Below are 18,802 nucleotides of genomic sequence, written 5' to 3'. Positions count from 1 at the left end.
ATTGTTGAGCTATTTTTGCTTAGAGTATTTCAATTCCACATCAAGACTACCTGATGTGATTGTTTAGCTCAGTCTCTAGGCATCTGTAAATCCTTCAGGCTACCAGGCTGAGAAGCCCCTGAGTGAATAACACAGAAGAGTCATGACTATACATAGAAGGAAGCTGATTTCCTGGGATAGCCCAAGTGATAACAGAGTCAAGCAAGGAAGCAACTGTGTACACAGACACACTACTACTACTACGATTACTATTACTGCTACTGCTACTGTAAAAAATGATGTCCTTCTCTTTCGGGTTGAGACCCAAGCCAGCTTTCTCAGGAGCCCTCCTCTTCTGCAACAGTATAATGGTCTTTCCTCCTGATGTGATGAGAAACCTGCAATCTTAACGCCACTCTCTGATGGATTGCTTTCACTTTTCCCCCCAGCTATGTTTTGAGAGGAATGGGAACAGGCATTAGCTATTGTTTTAATCACTGCTCTTCTGTGAGACTACTTCTTTTTAAAGGTTCTATCTCTAGAGAAAGATGAACTCGCTTTAATTTCCCTTTGAATTTAAAACTTAATATTTTAACAGATTAATACAAGTGCTATTTAAACTAAGCAAGACTGTCTAGCATCTTAAACCCTGAATCTTTCATATAATGGATCGGCTCTACATACTTAAAAAACATTTCATTTTGAGAAATGAAAAAAAAAAAAAGGATCATAAGAGACCCAGAATTTAGCCTTAAACAATCCACTCAACCTTGTCTAAGACTTTCTTCCATTTGATAGCTTCTGCCCATCCTACAGCATTGCAAATGACTTAGAAACAAATATGAATGATGGATAAACTAGACAAGACATTCATATCTGATAATGTAGAGAAAAGACAGGATCAATAACATATTTTAATGATGCTAAAAAGCTCAAAATAAATGATTAATTTGTATTTTCTTAGTACCATTTGTTTAATCAAACTTAAATAAAATATCAAAATGCTTATAATTCCAACTATTCAGCAATCTGCTGGGAGATTCTCTTAACCTACTATAACAAATTATGTCACTTCCCTTCTGTCGACCTTACCTCTCTCACCTGTAAACTAATGGAGAAGAAGCAGCTGGCATAAAATTTTGTTATCCATGCTGACATTGTTTAAAATATTACTTAGTTTTCCTTCAGTAAGTTTTAAAAATTAGAGTGGTTCATTCGAGCTTTATTTTTTACAAAATTTGCTCTGTGAAAAAAAATCTTTGATATCATTACCTCAATTTGCATGTACACATTCGGCATGACAATATTATATGAAGAACTACTGTGATGTCATTCTAATGGCACAAGCCACATGGAAAAAACGTCGCTTTAAAATAGGACACAATAATAAAAATACCTAAAATATACTAAGTACATGGTACATGGTAAAATTCTTAGAACAGTGCCTGGCATAACATGATAGCTCAACTAAATCTTCAGCTGTTATTAATTTATTTGATGTTTAAAATAATCTATTAGGTAGGTACTATTATTATTATTTTGAAACAGAGATTCACTCTTGTGACCTAGGCTGGAGTGCAATGGCACCACCTCAGCTCACAGCAACCTCTGCTTCCTGGGTTCAAGCAATTCTCCTGCCTCAACTTCCCAAGTAGCTGGGATTACAGGCATGTGCCACCAGCCCTGGCTAATTTTGTATTTTTTGTAGAGAAGGGGTTTCTTCATGTTGGTCAGGGTGGTCTCGAACTCCCAACCTCAGGCAATCCACCTGCCTCAGCCTCACAAAGCGCTGGGATTACAGTCGTAAGCCACGGCACCCAGCCACCATTATTATAGTAATTTACATTTATGCATTAATTAGGAAACAGGTCATGTTAATTACACAAGATAGTAAGTTTGAAAGACTCACAATTTTCTAAAAGGTAATTTAGTTCCCAGAAACAGTCTCCTGGTACATAACCATATATATTACCTCTGTCTGTGGAAAGGGTGGGAAGGGAACTTCATTACTTGGAATTCAATACCATTTTACAAGAATTCCTCTAGAGTGACAGTTCCCCCAAATAAACAAAATATTAACCCTGCCAAATAAAACTGAACATATAAATAAAACACAAGTTTTCATAGAATCACTGTTAAACCTAGAGCATAGTCAAATATAAAAAAAAATACAGGCTATATCTATCATTTCCACTGTTTTCAGATAAAAATGAGTTTCAAGGATGGGTAGTGACTTATTGAGACTGTGTTACAACTAAAACAGCCTCCTACTTGCAATAACGCATGCTGTCCAATCACGTAAGTTAACCCTTCTATTTGGATCTATTGCTATTTGGGAAACTGACTCTGGAGGTAAATTGGATATCTTTCCTAATTTGACTGAGAAACTGCCCTGTCGTCATTACATATCCTACACAGTTTTAATGTTTTTCTTTTGAGTCAGTCTTTCCCAGTCACCCAGGCTGGAGTGCAATGGTGCAATCTAGGCTCACTGTAACCTCTACCTCCAGGGTTCAAACGATTCTCCTGCCTCAGCCTCCCAAGCAGCTGGGATTACACTGGGATTACAGGTGCCCCCCACCACGCCCAGCTAATTTTTGTATTTTTAGTAAAGACTGAGTTTCACCATGTTGGCCAGGCTGGTCTCGAACTCCTGACCTCATGATCCACACCCCCCCCCACCTTGGCCTCCCAAAGTGCTGTGATTACAGGTGTGAGTCACTGCTAAAATTTTCACCTCTGAGAGACATATATCCAAGTTACAATCTATTCACATTATATTTACTGTAGACCAGGAAAAAATGAAACTATAACACATATCTCTACCAGCTTCTTGAAATATGTATATCAAAACACGAAACTTTAACATAAAGCCACTTGGTTTAGAATATAGTGGTATGATGTCTTTTAGTACTTATAAATATAATGGCAAAAAGAATGTATAAATAATCTTCCGAAATACACGGAAGTACAAAATGAGATCTCGTTGCTGATTTCATTTTGAAAGTGTGTTCTGCAACTTCATAAAATAGTTCTTTTTAAGTAGTTTTCTATTTAATTCTAATTAGTTCTTTTTAAGCAGTTTTATATATCATTTAGACTGATGAGTAACCACAAAGTCAAAGATCCAAAAGAATGAATGAAACCTACATATATTCTAATCTTTCCAAATATAATTTTCATAGCTCGAGAACAGAGTGAAAATCGGTGCCATAACCAAATGAATCAGACTCTCCAAAATAACATATGGAGTTTTAAACACGAAATCTTGTATAATGTTGTTAAATTTTTGAAAAGTAAAGTTATTTGGAATTTATGGATCAAAAACGTATATAGTTCTTTGCAGAAGACACTTGCTTAGATGTAATAGGGTATCGTTGTTCTCACCCCACACCCCACTCCCAGTTTGTAAGAGGAAAATCAAGACACAGAAATTGAATCAGCACTTGCAAGATTAATAGACACAACACTTTGAAGATAACTTATACAAGCCTTTTAAAGAACCTTAAATAATTAGACAATGGAAGAAACGTGATGTAACAGCACATCATTTTGCAAGACTTCAGCAGAAAAGAATCACACTTATTTGCTATTAGTTTGGTGCGGGTTTTTTTTTTTTAATTAAAATTTTAATGGCCTTTCTCAATATCTCAGTTCATTCAAAGGGTCTGATTTTCCTTCTTTTCCTCCCAGAGGACCCGGCTGAAGCCCAAGGCTGATTGGGACCCTCCTGCCTCAGCACCGAGGACACAAATCGCTAAATCTCCAGGGGAAACTTACCCCTAACCACCGCCAGGTGTCTACTTTTCAGACAAAGCAAGAAAAAGGAAAGATACCTGCCTTGCCAGCCATCTGTTTAAGAGTCCCCTCTCCTGTGGAACGCACGAGCAACTTCTCGGAGACAGCGAACAACTCCAAGTCGCGCGCCGCCCCGCAAATCGCAACGAGAGAGCCGCGAGAAGGTGCGAACGCGGGTCCCAGCCAGAGCCGCTTGGAGAGGGACCCGCAGGTTTCAGCCCAGGCGCGCTCGGCCAAAGCTAACGCGCTCGCTCTACAAGCATGGGTGACTTCAGGGATTTAAAAGAAAAAAAGACCCACAGACAGAACCAGCGGAGGGGCCCTGACCTCTCCCCAGTCGGGAAACGGCTTCCCTCCACCACAGACTGCGCTGAATTCAGCAGAGAAGGGCGGCGGAGAGGGCCCCGGGAGAAAGAAAGGGGGCATCCTGCCGTGTTTCACGGCTGGGGAAAGAACGTTTTCTCACCACTTGGGCTGTCGCTGGACCTCAGGCTCCTTCCACAGAGACACTGCAGCATATGCACTCCTTTCTTCAGAGAAAGCTCAAGAATCTTCATGGAGAGGCGCGTGTGGGGTTGGTAACTCCCCGCCCACCTCCGCTAGTCGTCCAACCAACAGGCGGCCTCTCTTCGGAAGCCGGGTCCCGAGTCCATCGTGCGCGCACAGGTGGAGGGGAGTTTGCACGTGGAGCGGGCGGGAGCCCGGGCGCCGGGAAGGCGCGGGAGGGGATGCGGGAGGGAGCCCGGGCGCCGGGAAGGGGCGGGCGGGAGGGTAGGGACCAGGAAGTGGCGCCTCCGAGAGCCAGAGGCGCCGCCACCCCTCGGTGAGCTCCAATGCGGCCCCTTGGGACCTTTTGGAGGCGGCTGCTGGTCGGCGGGAGACGCGGAGGACGTCACCGTGGGTCGGTGCTTCCTTGCAGGTGCCTTCTGGACCGGGGGCCGCGGCACCTCCCCTGCTCCTGCCCTCGGCGCCGGACCCTGAGCCCTGGGAGCCCGCCTACCTCGGTGTCCCCGCCGTCTCGGCCTCCGGCCCGGAAGGCAGCCGTCCCGCGGGCTGCGCGCGGCCCGGGGCGACTCCGGCGTGGGAATGCGGCGGAAGGGAAGCACCCGCAGGGAGGGCTGGACCCCGGAGGCTGCAGAGCGTCAGAAGCGACTCTAGGGAACTAGGGGTGGGGTAGGGAGGCGGGGACGTGGAATAAAGAAAGCTCCTGGGTGCGGGCTATGAAAAGTCAGGTATGCGTAGGCGTGGACAGAGGGCTGATGTGGGAGTCTGGACACCTGGATTTTCTGGTCGGGGCTCTGTGTCCGTGGGTAAGTCACTCACCACCCTGGGCGTCTCCCTGTCAATCCGGGTGGGGAAGAGGGTGTGGGATAGAGGATTGACAGCGGCGCGCTTGTTTGTCCCCGTGCCTTTCAGTCCCCTAGAAAAGGGTAGCATAGGTGCAGTGGGAAGTGGGGCCAGAAGGCAAAGAGGAAGAGGAGGCAGGTCAGGCGGGAAATCTGAGGACAAAAGAGCGCTTCGCTTTGGCGCCAGTATTCTAGAGGCTCTGGCTCTGCCAGCCCGCCCAGATGAGTCTAAAGATCTCGATTTTTCCCCCTGACTCTTATTTTCTCTGTTTTCTTTTCATAATTCCAACAATACCCTTTTGGAAGTGCAATGAGTAAGCATGGGAAGAATGCTGTCGAAGTGACAGGACGCCACCCTAGGTGGAACCTCAGGGCAAAAGCGGACCTTAGGGGGGCACTTAGCAATACAGCAGGTGGTTAGGAGCACAGACACTAGAGATAAGCAGCCTGAGTTCAAATTCCTACCAGCTGTATGACCTTAAACAAATTACTTTACTTCTCTCTGCCTCAATTTTCTCATCTTTGAAAGAAAGTTAAGGATAGCATCTGTCTCATTCACTCCTTGAGAGTTAAGGAAACACTTGTTATAAAGTAAGTGCTATAACAGTGTTTGCAATTATTATTTAGCCCCCACCTGTAGGGTTGTGACTCATTTTCACTTTCCGATGAATAACCAGTGTTCATACCAGTAAATTTCTGCTTGAATAGTCCTGGTGACAGGGAACTCAGCAGCTCTTTAGGTAATTCATTGCACAAAAACTGTTAGGTTTTCCCTGAGGTTGAGCCAACAACTGACTTCACCTTTGTTCCACCCATTGTCTCAAGGCTGCCTAGCACTAACTGTTTAGCTCTTTCTTCCCTGCAAGGGAGTAAAAATGGTTTGCATCACACCTTTCCTCTTTCTCTTATATAGGCTAAACATTTGCAGACGAACTGCAAATGTTTAGCCTGTATAATGACATTGTAGAAGACAGTGTGGCGATTCCTCAAGGATCTAGAAATAGAAATACCATTTCCCCCAGCAATCCCATTACTGGGTATGTACCTAAAGGATTATAAAGTGTTCTATTACAAAGACACATGCACACATATGTTCATTGTGAAACTGTTTACAATAGCAAAGACTTGGAAACAACCCAAATGCCCATCAATGATAGACTGGATAAAGAAACTGTAGCTTTAGCCTGAAGACCTCAAGAAAAAAAAAGAAGAAAAGGAAATGTGGAACATATACACCATGGAATACTATGCAGCCATAAAAAAGGATGAGTTCATGTCCTTTGAAAGGAACATGGACGAATCTGGAAACCATCATTATCAGCAAACTGACAAACAGAAAACCAAACAGCACATGTTTTCACTCGTAAGTGGGTGTTGAACAATGAGAACACATGTACACAGGGAGGGTAACATCACACACTGGGGTCTGTTGAGGAGTGAGGGGCTAGGGGAGGGATAGCAGGGGGTGGGGAGATTGGGGAGGTATAACATTAGGAGAAATACCTAATGTAGGTGATGGGTGATGGAGGCAGCAAACCACCATGGCATGTGTATACCTACGTGACAATCCTGCAAGATCTGCACATGTACCCCAGAACTTACAGTAAAATAAAAAAAAAAATGTGGTTTGAAGTTTGGGAGAAGTCTACCTTCTTCCTTTCAGAGGCAGTGGAAGAAAAACCAGAACATCTGGAGGACCACTTGAACTTACACCCACCACTGGGTTCACACCCTCTTAGCTCATTTCAAAGCTCATGCTCCAGGAAAGGTCATTTGGAGTGGTTCCAAGACCAAGAAGATATACCCAGGCCTTCTTTCTAGTCACCTCTTAGTCCTATTGTTCAGTGATATCACTAAAGCTCTTTAAGCTCCAAGGTCCTTGAAGATCTTGCTAAAACCACTGCACTGACATCACTGAAGAAGTTATTCAGCCCCAGGGCAACCTGAGCCATGGCCTTCATCTTTCCTGCCTCTTTGAGAATTAGTGAGAAACTTGGCTCATCTGGGATTCTACCCATAGAAATTCCCCACAGAGGGAGAGACAATTAGCAAAAGGAAAACATCTAAAAATAGTCCTTTGTGCTGCAGCAGAACAGTTTTCCAGTAGAGCTCTCCTATTCAGGAACCCAATGCCTGGAGCTATTTCCTTACTTTGAGGAAAGTGCTGTTCCTGGAAAAACAGCAAATGAACAGGACAATGCCATGGTTCCCTCAACGGAACTTGAGCAGAGTGAACAGGTCCATGTGTGATTTTAAAAACATATGACCTCCTGAGCATCAGTTTTTATATTTATCATAACCCTCTCTGCCTCCTGGCAAGGTTGTGACAAAGTTCAGTTAGGTAAAGCATATGAAAGTGCTTTGAAGATTCTAATTATCTTTGCAAGATAGGGTGCTATTACCAACTTCCCTGGGTTCTAGGTGTTAGACTATTAAGGTCTAATACAGTGGCTCTATTATTTCATTATAGGAAGGCTTTACATTCGAATCTTCTGACTCCACAACAGGATTGTAAACTTTTAGGATGCAGAGCAGAAAAGCCAACTCAGTACAATTAATATTCACATGGTGTACTGTCTTGTTTAAATGGCTGTTACCATGATTCTTATGACCAGAGAGGAAATGGATCATCACAGTACTTGTAAAAACAAACTGAAGTATTATATTTATAGATTTTTTGTTGTTACTGAGCTCTCAGATGATTTCAGAGGGCATGTAACATTTTAATGCAATATATTTTCTTACTATGTAGTACAGATATTTGATAATAGTAAGTTTCAACTTTGTAAGTAGGTATAAAAGGGATTCGATCACTGGAATTTTAATACTTAGTATTTTGGTTTAAAAAAAAGGATCTTGGACTTATCAGGACTTCGGTGTGCAAGCTTTTTAAAGCAACTCCTCATGTGATTGTCATCTACTTCCACAATTAGGCATATAGAGTGCAATCTTTCTGAGGTATCTTGAGCAATATATCAGAATTAGTTTTTATATGTATCATAACATCCAAAAACAAGACCAAACAGAACAAATAGCCAGGGGCACATGAAGGGTAAGAAAGTGATGTATTTTAGTTTGAACCAAAACTTTCATCTTTTCTCCTTTTTGTATATTATTCCATAAGCCAAACTCAAAATTTTACTGGCAATAATATTTTAATTTTAAATTCAAGATATACTATTGTTTTAATACTGATATTTTAAATTATGCTATCTGTTTCTAATTGAGATTTTTAAAGTTAGCCACTCTTTCTGTATTCTAATTGACTTAGGCATGTTGGACAAATTCTAGCAAGCGACTGACTAGTATGGTTTCAAAATAGAATAAGTTAGCACTTTTTGAGAAGGATTGAGAATTCTGGCATATAATGACGGATGAACGTGTTTGATTTCCTAGTACCTAATTTTTTTCCTTTTTAAAAAGTATTCATTACTAAGAGTTTGTAGAAATTAATAATTGTGTGAGGGAGTTCTGAGATTTTTAAATGGTGACTTCTCTAAGATATTGTCTATTAACACTAAACATAGGCATCTGTCCACTCTTGGCATCAACTGTGAAATTAATCAGTGTATTTATCTGTTTCGAAGTGTATGTTGAATCAGTAATAACGTATAAAGAATTGGGTCAAGTCTCAAAACTTTTAATGAGTATATAAATGGCAAATGTCTATTGAATTAATATTAAATTTATTTTCACAAAGAAACCCACATATAAACTAATAGATGAAAGTAAGACATCTAACATGGTATTTTTGTTCCATGTTATGTATATAGCCCATTGACTCTGAAAGGGCACAAAACCATGCCTGTAGCTCTCATCTTACCAACACCTTCAAATACAATCTTGAATTGTTTTTTAAATACGTCAAATACTGTTTTTAAAACTCAAACATGTTATTTTAAAATTTCTCTTTTGTTTTTTTTAATTTTTTTCCTTCCTCTCCCCTCCTACTCCTATTCCTCCTCTTTCTCCTTCTCCTCCTCTTCCTCTTCTTCATCTTCATCTCTTTCTATACTTTTCCAAACCTTTTTATTTTTAAATAAGTTTCCCCTCATACAAATGTTATAAAATAAGACAAGAGTTCGTACATGTCCGTTACCCAATTTCTCTAATGTTAGTGGCTTTCATAACCAGTGTACAAATATCAAATCCAGAACATTTACACTAGTACCTTGTGATTAACTAAACTACAAACTTTATTCAGCTTTCACTAGTTCTCCCCCAGCCCCACTTCCTTTTTCTGTACCAGATACAACTAGGACCCACATTGCATTTGATTGTCATGTCACTTGAATCTCCTTCAATCTGTGAAGGTCCCTTGGTCTCCCTGTCTTTCATTACCTTGGCACTTCTAATAAATATTGGTCAAATATTTTGTGGAATGTCCTTCAGTTTGGGTTTGTCCAGTGTTTTATAATGATTAGGCTAAGGTTATTCATTTGCCAAGAATGCCATAGAAGTGATATTGTATCCTTCTTAGTATATCATTATGGCAGGGGGGTGGTACATAATGTTAATTAGTGATATTAACCATGATTGCCTGGTTAAGGTTATATCTACTAGGTTTCCATACTGTAAAGTTACATTTTTTTATTTATAATTGATAAATATGTTGAAAAATTTTGATGCTGTGCTGATGTCCTGTTTTTCCTCAAACTTTTGTCCACTGATTTTAGCATCCATTGGCAGATCTTGCTTGCAACAGTTATTACTGTGCTGTTTGCCTAATAGTGACTTTTGTATTTCCTTTATTCTGTCTAAAGTAATAGAAATTCTTTTGTAAGAGCTGTTCCTTCTCCTGCATTTACTTATTCAGTTATTTATTTATATTAGTATGACCTCATGGATATTTATTCTAAGAATTATAATCCAATATGATCATTAGTTATTTTTGGCCAAAAGTGTTCTGGATTTAGCCATTGAGAGTTCCTTCTGATTTGTTATTGTGTCCTTTGGACATACCCCAATTGTTTTTTAGCAGTTCCTTAACTTTTTAGTCTTATATGATGTTCCAAGTTTTTTTTTTGCCCCTTCTACCCCAGCCCTGGAATGAACTGATTTTCAAATGAGTCTGGGTTCTTTCTTTGGAGAATAATATATAGCAACCAAGATCTGGGTGCTAAGTGTGCTCATTTTTATTGAGGTGTTATTGCTTTTAGGCCCTCTCAGCAGAGAGAGTTAGGAAATCTATGTACACATTCACCTATATCATATTTATTTCTACATTTCTATCAGTATATCTTTTTAGATAGATACAGATATATCATGGTAGACATAGAGATAAGGTAGATGAAGTTAATACTTAGATCCTAATCCAGTACCACCAGGTTCATTTTATTTTTCCCCTTTTCCTTATTTGTAACTTCTATCTGACAGTGAAAAACCTGACTTCCATTATTTACAATATATTCACTTACTTATTAAATCCTACTATACACTTAAGGTAGTTACAGAATTGCTCACTGATACTCCTGTTGGAAACACTTATTACAAGAGTGCAGTATTTATGAACACCTATTTTTTTCTTGAACTTTATAGTATCCAATCAAAATATTATTTTCTTTTGAAAGTGACTTAGGTTGTTTCTTTACTTGCCCATCCTCTTCAGTGTGGTTTACTTATGCATTTGTAAACTCATATTCCACACACATTGATTTTAATTATTTAATTCAATGTAATTAAATTATATATTTCTTATTTGGGTGTATGAAATATTGCTATGGTACTAAGAGTCAAAGCTTTACAAAAAAATTATAGCATGATAAGTGTTATTCCCTCATCCCTTCTCACCAGTTCCTATTCCCTCTTTTTTCTACTTATTTCCCATGCACTGCCTATAGGTAACTGATTTCTTTAGTTTATCTTGCCTGTGTTTCTTTTGTACAAATGCACACACATTCTTCTGTGTAGTGGCTTTTAGATTGTTTCCGGTATTGTGCTATTATAAACTGCTGCAATAAGTAACCTTATGTGCAGTATTTTCATGATGCAGAAAACACTGCTAACCAATACTCCTGTGAGAAATACACTCTATGTGCCTCCAGGGTATCTTCCAAGAAATGGGAATGCTGGGTCAAAAAGTATGTGTGTAGATATTTTTGTTAAGTATTACTGAATTTCTTTCCAGGAGACTTGTATGAATTTAGATTCCTGCCAGCAATTTATAAGTGCCTTACCAACATAATGTATTGTCTTACTTTTTCAATTATGTCAGTTTGATTGTAATTTTTACTTTGCATATCACTAATTATGATTGAGTTTGAACATTTTGTCATTTGTTTGAGAACTTTTTTCTCATGTTCAAATAGATACCTCCAGGATTTGCTGCTGCAGTTGGACATTTTCCATCTCTTCTAATAGCACTCTAACAAGTTGTCTTGAATAAACACAGAGCTCATTATCTAAAAGAAGACTTTAAAGATGCCTTTAAATGATTCAAATGGAAGGAAAATGACTTTAAATCATCATAGTAAAACATGAGCTGTTTATTTGGCAAAATATGAGGCTAATTAGTTCAAGATAATAAATACTTATGAATTTCGAGGAAAAAACAATCACTCGTTAGTCAAAACTCACAAAAGAGGGACACTATGCGAAATGAACAACAACAACAACAACAAAAGACCAAAAAGGGATGGTGACTTCTAAAATCACCTGGCTCCCAGCAACAGGGCTGCAACCAAGTGACTCAGAACCTCCGCTCCCTTGCTGGTGCAATATTCTTTAAAAGACCCTATGATGCTGCCCCTGATTTTAATAGCATCAGAATCAAACTTACTTGATAATACGCATAGAAATGATTTCAGGACATTTTTCCTTTCCCTGGAAATTGAATTTTCTCTTTAAATTATCTGTTTTTTAGACGCAGAAGGCAGCCATTCATTTAAAGATCTGACCAATAAAAATAAGTATTGCCTTTACAGTAAACTCTGAGGTTTCTATTAGTGTCAACTTTCAGAAAAGGGCATGGGAAAGAGTCTTAACTTATGACTTGGGCTAACTCTCCTCATGGCAAGCTTTAACTGTTCTAATACAAGTGGTTAGGGGGCAATGGCCAGAGTTGGAAAAGCAGGAGAAAAAGGGTTAACTGGAGATGTTCATTAGAATCCATATTGAAGACTTGTTGGACATGCAGTAATTTGGAGAATGATTTTTTTTTTTTTTTTTGAGATGGAGTCCCATGTGGGAGCGCAGTGAGATAATCTCAGCTCACTGCAACCTCCGCCTCCCGGGTCCAAGTGATTCTCCTGCTTCAGCCTCCCAAATAGCTAGGAATATAGGCGCATGCCACCACATCTAGCTAATTTTTGTATTTTTAGTAGAGACAGAGTTTCACCATATTGGCAAGGATGGTCTCGATCTCTTGACTTCTGGATCCACCCGCCTCAGCCTCCCAGAGTGCTTGGATTACAAGTGAGAGCCACTGCACCTGGCCAAGAATGAATATTTTAGCCTCTTGAAGGTGATTGTTCCACAAATATATTGACAAGTATACGTACATTCACAAGATATATGTATCTTTGTGCCTGTGCTGAAAAAGACTATGGCCAAAGTTGCAACTCTCACGTATTAGGCAAGAGCCATATATGGAATTTTGAAATCTCCTTTGTGCATTATTTTTCTATTCTTTCTTCCCTTCCACAGACATACAAGCATCTTAAAGTAGAGGCTGTATGTACTACCTTCACTTCGACATTTCTTTCTTAAACCCGTTGAGTGCTGCCTCTTGCTCGCACAACCTTACCGAAGTTCTTTTTATAAAATCACCATAATCAAGACTATTTCAGCTATAATGGACACATTTTGTCCTAATGATACAAAGATGCAATAATTATATGTGTTAAAATTACCGATCACTCTATTTCAAGAAACTCTTTCTCCTTATCTTCAGAGATACCATTTTTCACTCGGTTTTCCTTCTACTTTTCTATTAACATCATAGTTTTCTTTCTGCCATCTTCTAAGTGTTATTATTTCCGAAGGTCAATCTCTTCTCCCCTTTTACTATTATGAGACATCTTACACATTAAAATTCCCACACTATTGATAGCTCCTGGATCTGTGTCTGCTAACAAGATACCTCTATAGGTTTGATCATCTATTTCCAAGTTTTTCTGTAAATCTCTACTTAAAGGATCCACAAGTATTAAAAAAACAACAAACAAAAAAGAAACCAAAACATAACTCCAACTGGACACATATCTTTCCCTCTAAACTTCTTCAGCTCCATATTTTAATGAATAACTACATCTAACTAACCAGTTTCCAAATCCAAAGCCCTGTGAGCCATCCTAGACTGTTCTTGCTAACTTATCATCAATCAGATGGAGAATATTATAGATACTATTTGTTTAACATTTCTAATATCCATCACTTTATTTTTGCCTTCCTTCAGGCCCTGATCACATCTTGCCTAATTAACTACAATATAGCTACAAAAAATATTCATACTGCCTTCATTGCAGCCTCCACACGGCCAAAATAATCACCCCAAAACTTGGCTCTTCAGAAACTTTTCACGGTATTGAAGATTAAGTCAACAATTTAGGTTCGGTACATAAAACCCCTGATGATTTGCTTGTCTTCTTTTATCCCTGTACCTGAACTTAACTCCATCCACGTCCTTGATTTGCACTGTTTCATGTTCACATCTACATGTCTTTACACATGCTGTTCCACTTGCTTATAATATCCTGCTTTCCTTCTTCTTCTTCCAGTGAGTTCATACCCACCCTTCAAAAATTGGATCCATCATCACCTCCATCAGTAAACCTTCCTCAACTGGATTAGGTGCCCTTCTTTGGAGCCTACCTGTGTATGTTTCTTAGCATAGAACTTTCACACAATAATCTCTCATTTCCAAAAAGCAAAGTACTTATTGAAAATTCAGCCAAATAGTCACACAAACTAATATATGATTTCAATTGTAGCAGCTGCAAAAGAGGAGAAGTACATTACATTATTTTGTAGTGTCTAAAGAGATGGTAGAGGTGTTGATTTAGCCAGAGGAATCAGGAAAAGCCTGAGGCACTTATCACATCATAGCTTGTGTCACAATTAGTTGGGCACATGCTTTATATACATTTCCTCACCTCAAGCGTACACACACAGACACACACACACACACACACACACACAGAGTCACCTTTTTCCCCTTTCATGGCAAGTCATAAAAGTCATTCATCATGAACTGTTACTATTTCTGCCCTTCCCCATATACAGATGCTACTCAAAACATAGGAAATGGTCAATAAATATTTTCTGAATTGAACTGAAAACTTTACCCAGAGTTGCAGAATAGTTACATGATTCTGTTTCTTTAAAGTTAACCATATGGTTAGAATGAAGATAAAGCCTTAATCAAATTTATTATAACCTTACATTTCAGTTACAACAAAAGCAGCATGCGTCATGCCTTCTGTCTTTCCTGAAAATCAATGGCACACCTACCACATGGTTTCAAGTATGATAAAAATAAAGGAGGTCTTGAAAAAATTCAAAAGAAATGCAAGCCAGGAGAAACGGAGCCTTTGGAACCCTTAAATTGATGCTATGATTTGAATGTGTCCTAAAAATTTCACGTTAGAAACTCAGTCCCCAAACATGTATTGATAAAATTTGGAGGTGAGGCCTTTGGGAGGTAATAGGATTAGATAAAGTCATCAGAATGGGGCACCCATGATGGGACTGGCTTTATAAGAGGAAGAGAGACCTGAGCTAGCAAACACTTGCCTTCTGCTATGATATGACACAGCAAAAAGGCCCTCACCAGATGCTAGCAGCCTTCCCTGCCTCCAGGACTGTGAAAATTAAAAGTATTTTCTTTATAAAGTACACAGTCTGTGGTATTCTGTTATAACAACAGAAGATAAACTAAGATGATGACTAGTTTAGGATAATGATCCTGGAAAACCAACAAAGACTCGGGAGGAAAGTTGCATAGTATTACTCTGAAAGGTCATATACTTCCAGATTTCACCATTGTTGCCATTTCTAGTGTTCTAGGTTAACTAACAAATAATGAAGAACGGAAGAATCAGAAATATCTGTTTTCTGTTCTTTTGTGCAGGTGTCCATTGTAGGCATTCAGTATGTAAATATGAAAATCACTGAGATAATGCTTCCAGGAGCCAGCTCTAGATAACCATCTTCAGCATCCTGGGCTTATGTAAATAATCCATTTGGACTTAACTGTTGTTTTCATTTTTATTTGTACATATTTATGGGTGTATTAGTCCATTTTCATCCTTCTGATAAGGACATACCAGAGACTGAGCAATTTGAAAATGAAAGAGGTTTAATGGACTGATAGTTCCCGTGTGGGTGGGGAGGCCTCACAGTCACAGTGAAGGTGAAAGGCATGTCTCACATGGCACCAGACAAGAGAAGAGAGACTGTGGAGGGAAGCTCCCCCTTGTATAATCATCAGACCTCATGAGACTTATTCACTATCATGAGAATAACACAGGAAAGACCCATTTCCATGATCCAACTACCTCCTACTGGATCCCTCCCACAACATATGAAAATTCAAGATGAGATTTGGGTGAGGACACAGCAAATTATATCATCTCACTCCTTGGCCCTCCCAAATCTCATGTCCTCACCTTTCAAAGCCAATCATGCCTTCCCAATAGTTCCCCAAAGTCGTAAGTCATTTCAGCATTAACTCAAAAGTCCACAGTCCAAAATCTCATCTGAGACAAGTCCCTTCCACCTATGAGCCTACAAAATAAACCAAGGTAGTTACTTCTGAGATACAATGGGGTACAGGCATTGGAAGAAATTGGCCAAAACAAAAGGGCTGCAGGCCCCATGCAAGTCCAAAATCCAGTGGGGCGGTCAAATCTTAAAGCTCCAGAATGATCTCCTTTGACTCCGTGTCTCACATCCAGGTCATGCTAATGCAGGAGGTGAGTTCTCATGGTCTTGGGCAGCTTGGCACCTGTGGCTTTGCAGGGTACAGCCTCTCTCCCAGTTGCTTTCATGGACTGGTGTTGAGTATCTGTGGCTTTTCCAGCTGCACAGTACAAGCTGTCAGTGGACCTACCATGCCAAGGTCTGGAGGATAGTGGCTCTCTTCTCACAGCTCCAATAGGTCGTGCCCCAGTAGGGACTCTGTGTGGGGATTCCAACCCCACATTTCCCTTCCACACTGCCCTAGCAGAGGTTCTCTGCTCACCCCTGCTGCAAACATCTGCCTGGACATCCAGGAGTTTCCATACAATCTCTGAAATTTAGATGGAGGTTCCCAAACCCCAATTCTCGACTTCCATGTACTGGCAGGCTCAACCCCACATTGAAGCTGTGAAGGCTTGAGGTTGCACCCTCTGAAGCCATGGCCTGAGCTCTACATTGGCCCCTTTCAGACACAGCTGAAGTGGCTAGGACACAGGGCACCAAGTTTCTAGCTGCACATAGCATGGGGACCCTGAGCCCCACCTACAAAACCACATTTTCCTCCTAGTCCTCTAGGCCTGTAATGGGAAGGGCTGCCATGAAGACCTCCAACATGCCTTGAAGACACTTTTTCCATCGTCTTGCGGAATAGCATTCGGTTACTCATTACTTATGCTAATTTATGCAGCCAGCTTGAATTTCTCCTCAGAAAATGGGATTTTCTTTTCTATAGCATTGTCAGGCTGCAAATTTTCTCAACTTTTATTCTCTGTTTCACTAATAAAACTGAATGCCTTTAATAGCACCCAAGTCACATCTTGAATACTTTGTTGCTTAGAAATTTCTTCTGCCAGATACCCTTAATCATCTCACAAGTTCAAAATTCCACAAATGTTTAGGGCAGGGGCAAAATGCCATGAGTCTCTTTGCTAACACATAACAAGAGTCACCTTTGCTCCAGGTCCTAACAAGTTCCCTATCTCCATCTGAAATCACTTCAGCCTGGACTTCATTGTCCACATCATTATCAGCATTTTGGTCAAAGCCATTTGACAAGTGTCTAGGGAGTTCCAAACTTTTCCACCTTTGCCTGACTTCTGAGCCCTACAAACAGTTCCAACCTCTGCCTGTTACCCAGTTCCAAAGTTGCTTCCACATTTTCGGGTATCTTTTCAGCAACTCCCCACTCCACTGGTACCAATTTACTGTATTAGTTCATTTTCATGCCGCTGATAAAGATATACCTGAAAGTAGTAACAAAACAAAGTTTAATTGGACTTACACTTCCACATGGCTGGAGAGGTGTCACAATCAAGGCACAAGGTGAAAGGCACATCTCACATGGCGGCAGACAAGGGAAGAGAGCTGGTGCTGGGGAACTCTCCCTTAGATCATCACCAGATCTTACGACACTTATTCACTATCACAAGAACAGCACTGGAAAGACCCACGCCTGTGATTTAACTACCTCCCATGGGGTCCCTCCCACAACATGTGAGAATTCAAGATGAGATTTGGGTGGGGACACAGCCAAACCATATCAATGAGGTACATGAGAAATGTTGTTATATGAATCTAATGCATAGCGATAAGAGAATGTATCTAAAATGTCCGTCACCTGAGGATAATACGTTTTTGTTAAGTATGGCCATCCTACTCTGCTACCAACCATTACATTTATTCCTTCTATTGGATTGTATGTTTGTACCCTTAACCCACTTCTGTTCAGCCTCTTCTCTCCCTCCTTTTTTTTTTTTTAAATTTTGAAATCTACATTCTCTTTTGATCCACTTTCTCTCACTTGGTGGAGCTCAGTGGTTAGAGCTTGAGGTTTGAAATCAAACCAGACCTAGGATTATTTCTCAACTCTTACACTTACTGGATGAGGTCACTGCTCCAAGTTTCCATGGTTTTTGTGTGTGCAATAGAGTGAGTATTCATAATTCTTTAGAATTGCTCTCAGGATTAATTGAGATAGAATATTCTTAATATGGTGCCTGCCAGATAGTAGGTGCTTAATAAATTGTGGTAGTAATATGATGGAGAAGTTTATTGACATTTATGACTTTTGGGAAATGCTACCAGTAATAATCCTTTTCATTCTTTCATCCTGGAAGATATATTCAATAACAGCAATATCACTCATTTGTTATTTGAGATTATTTTAATAACTTCTTTCCTGCATCTATAAAATATTTAAGAATTGTCTTTGAGTCAGGAGTTCAAGACCAGCCTGACCAACATGGTGAACCCCTGTCTCTACTAAAAATACCAAGAAGTAGCCAGGCATGGTGATGCCTGCCTGTAATCCCAGCTACTCGGGAGGCCGAGGCAGGAGAATCGCTTGAACCCAGGAGGCAGAGGTTGCAATGAGTCAAGATCATGCCATTGCACTCTAGCCTGGGCAACAAGAGCAAAAGTCTGTTTTGAAGGAAGGAGCGAGGGAGGAAGAGAGGGAGGAAGGGAGGGAAAATAATACTAATGGCTATGGGGATTTTTTTCTAGGGTGATGAAAGTGTTCTGGAATTAGTGAGGTGATGGTTGCATAGCCTTGTAAATATACTAAGAACCACTGAACTGTACACATTAAATGGGTAAATTTTATGGTATCTGAGTTGCATTTTAATGTTTTTGTTTGTTCATTTGTTTTTGAGACAGAGTCTTGCTCTGTCGCCCAGCCTGGAGTGCAATGGCGCAATCTCAGCTCACTGCAACCTTTACCTGCTGGGTTCAAGCAATTCTCCTCTTCAGCCTCCCATGTAGCTGGGACTACAGGTGGT

General features: G+C 40.1%; 1 protein-coding gene across 2 annotated transcripts in view; it reads right to left on the bottom strand.

The window, feature by feature from the left end:
• The window catches only part of FGF12 (fibroblast growth factor 12), a 581,066-nt gene that overhangs the window by 367,427 nt on the left and 194,837 nt on the right, over positions 1-18,802 (bottom strand). The window contains exon 1 of one of the 2 annotated variants that reach the window (XM_032298540.1): positions 4,244-4,475. The exons of the other annotated variant lie outside the window; for it this stretch is intronic. Coding sequence (XP_032154431.1) covers positions 4,244-4,334 — 91 coding nt within the window. The 5' untranslated portion in view covers positions 4,335-4,475. Of the gene's footprint in view, positions 1-4,243; positions 4,476-18,802 lie in introns of those variants that run through there. 2 annotated transcript variants of the gene reach the window in all.

Source organism: Sapajus apella, unplaced genomic scaffold (genome assembly GCF_009761245.1).
Source record: "Sapajus apella isolate SASKATOON/1434 unplaced genomic scaffold, GSC_monkey_1.0 scaffold38, whole genome shotgun sequence".
In the NCBI taxonomy this organism is placed as follows: Eukaryota; Metazoa; Chordata; class Mammalia; order Primates; family Cebidae; genus Sapajus; species Sapajus apella.
This window is presented reverse-complemented; position numbering and strand designations above follow the sequence as displayed.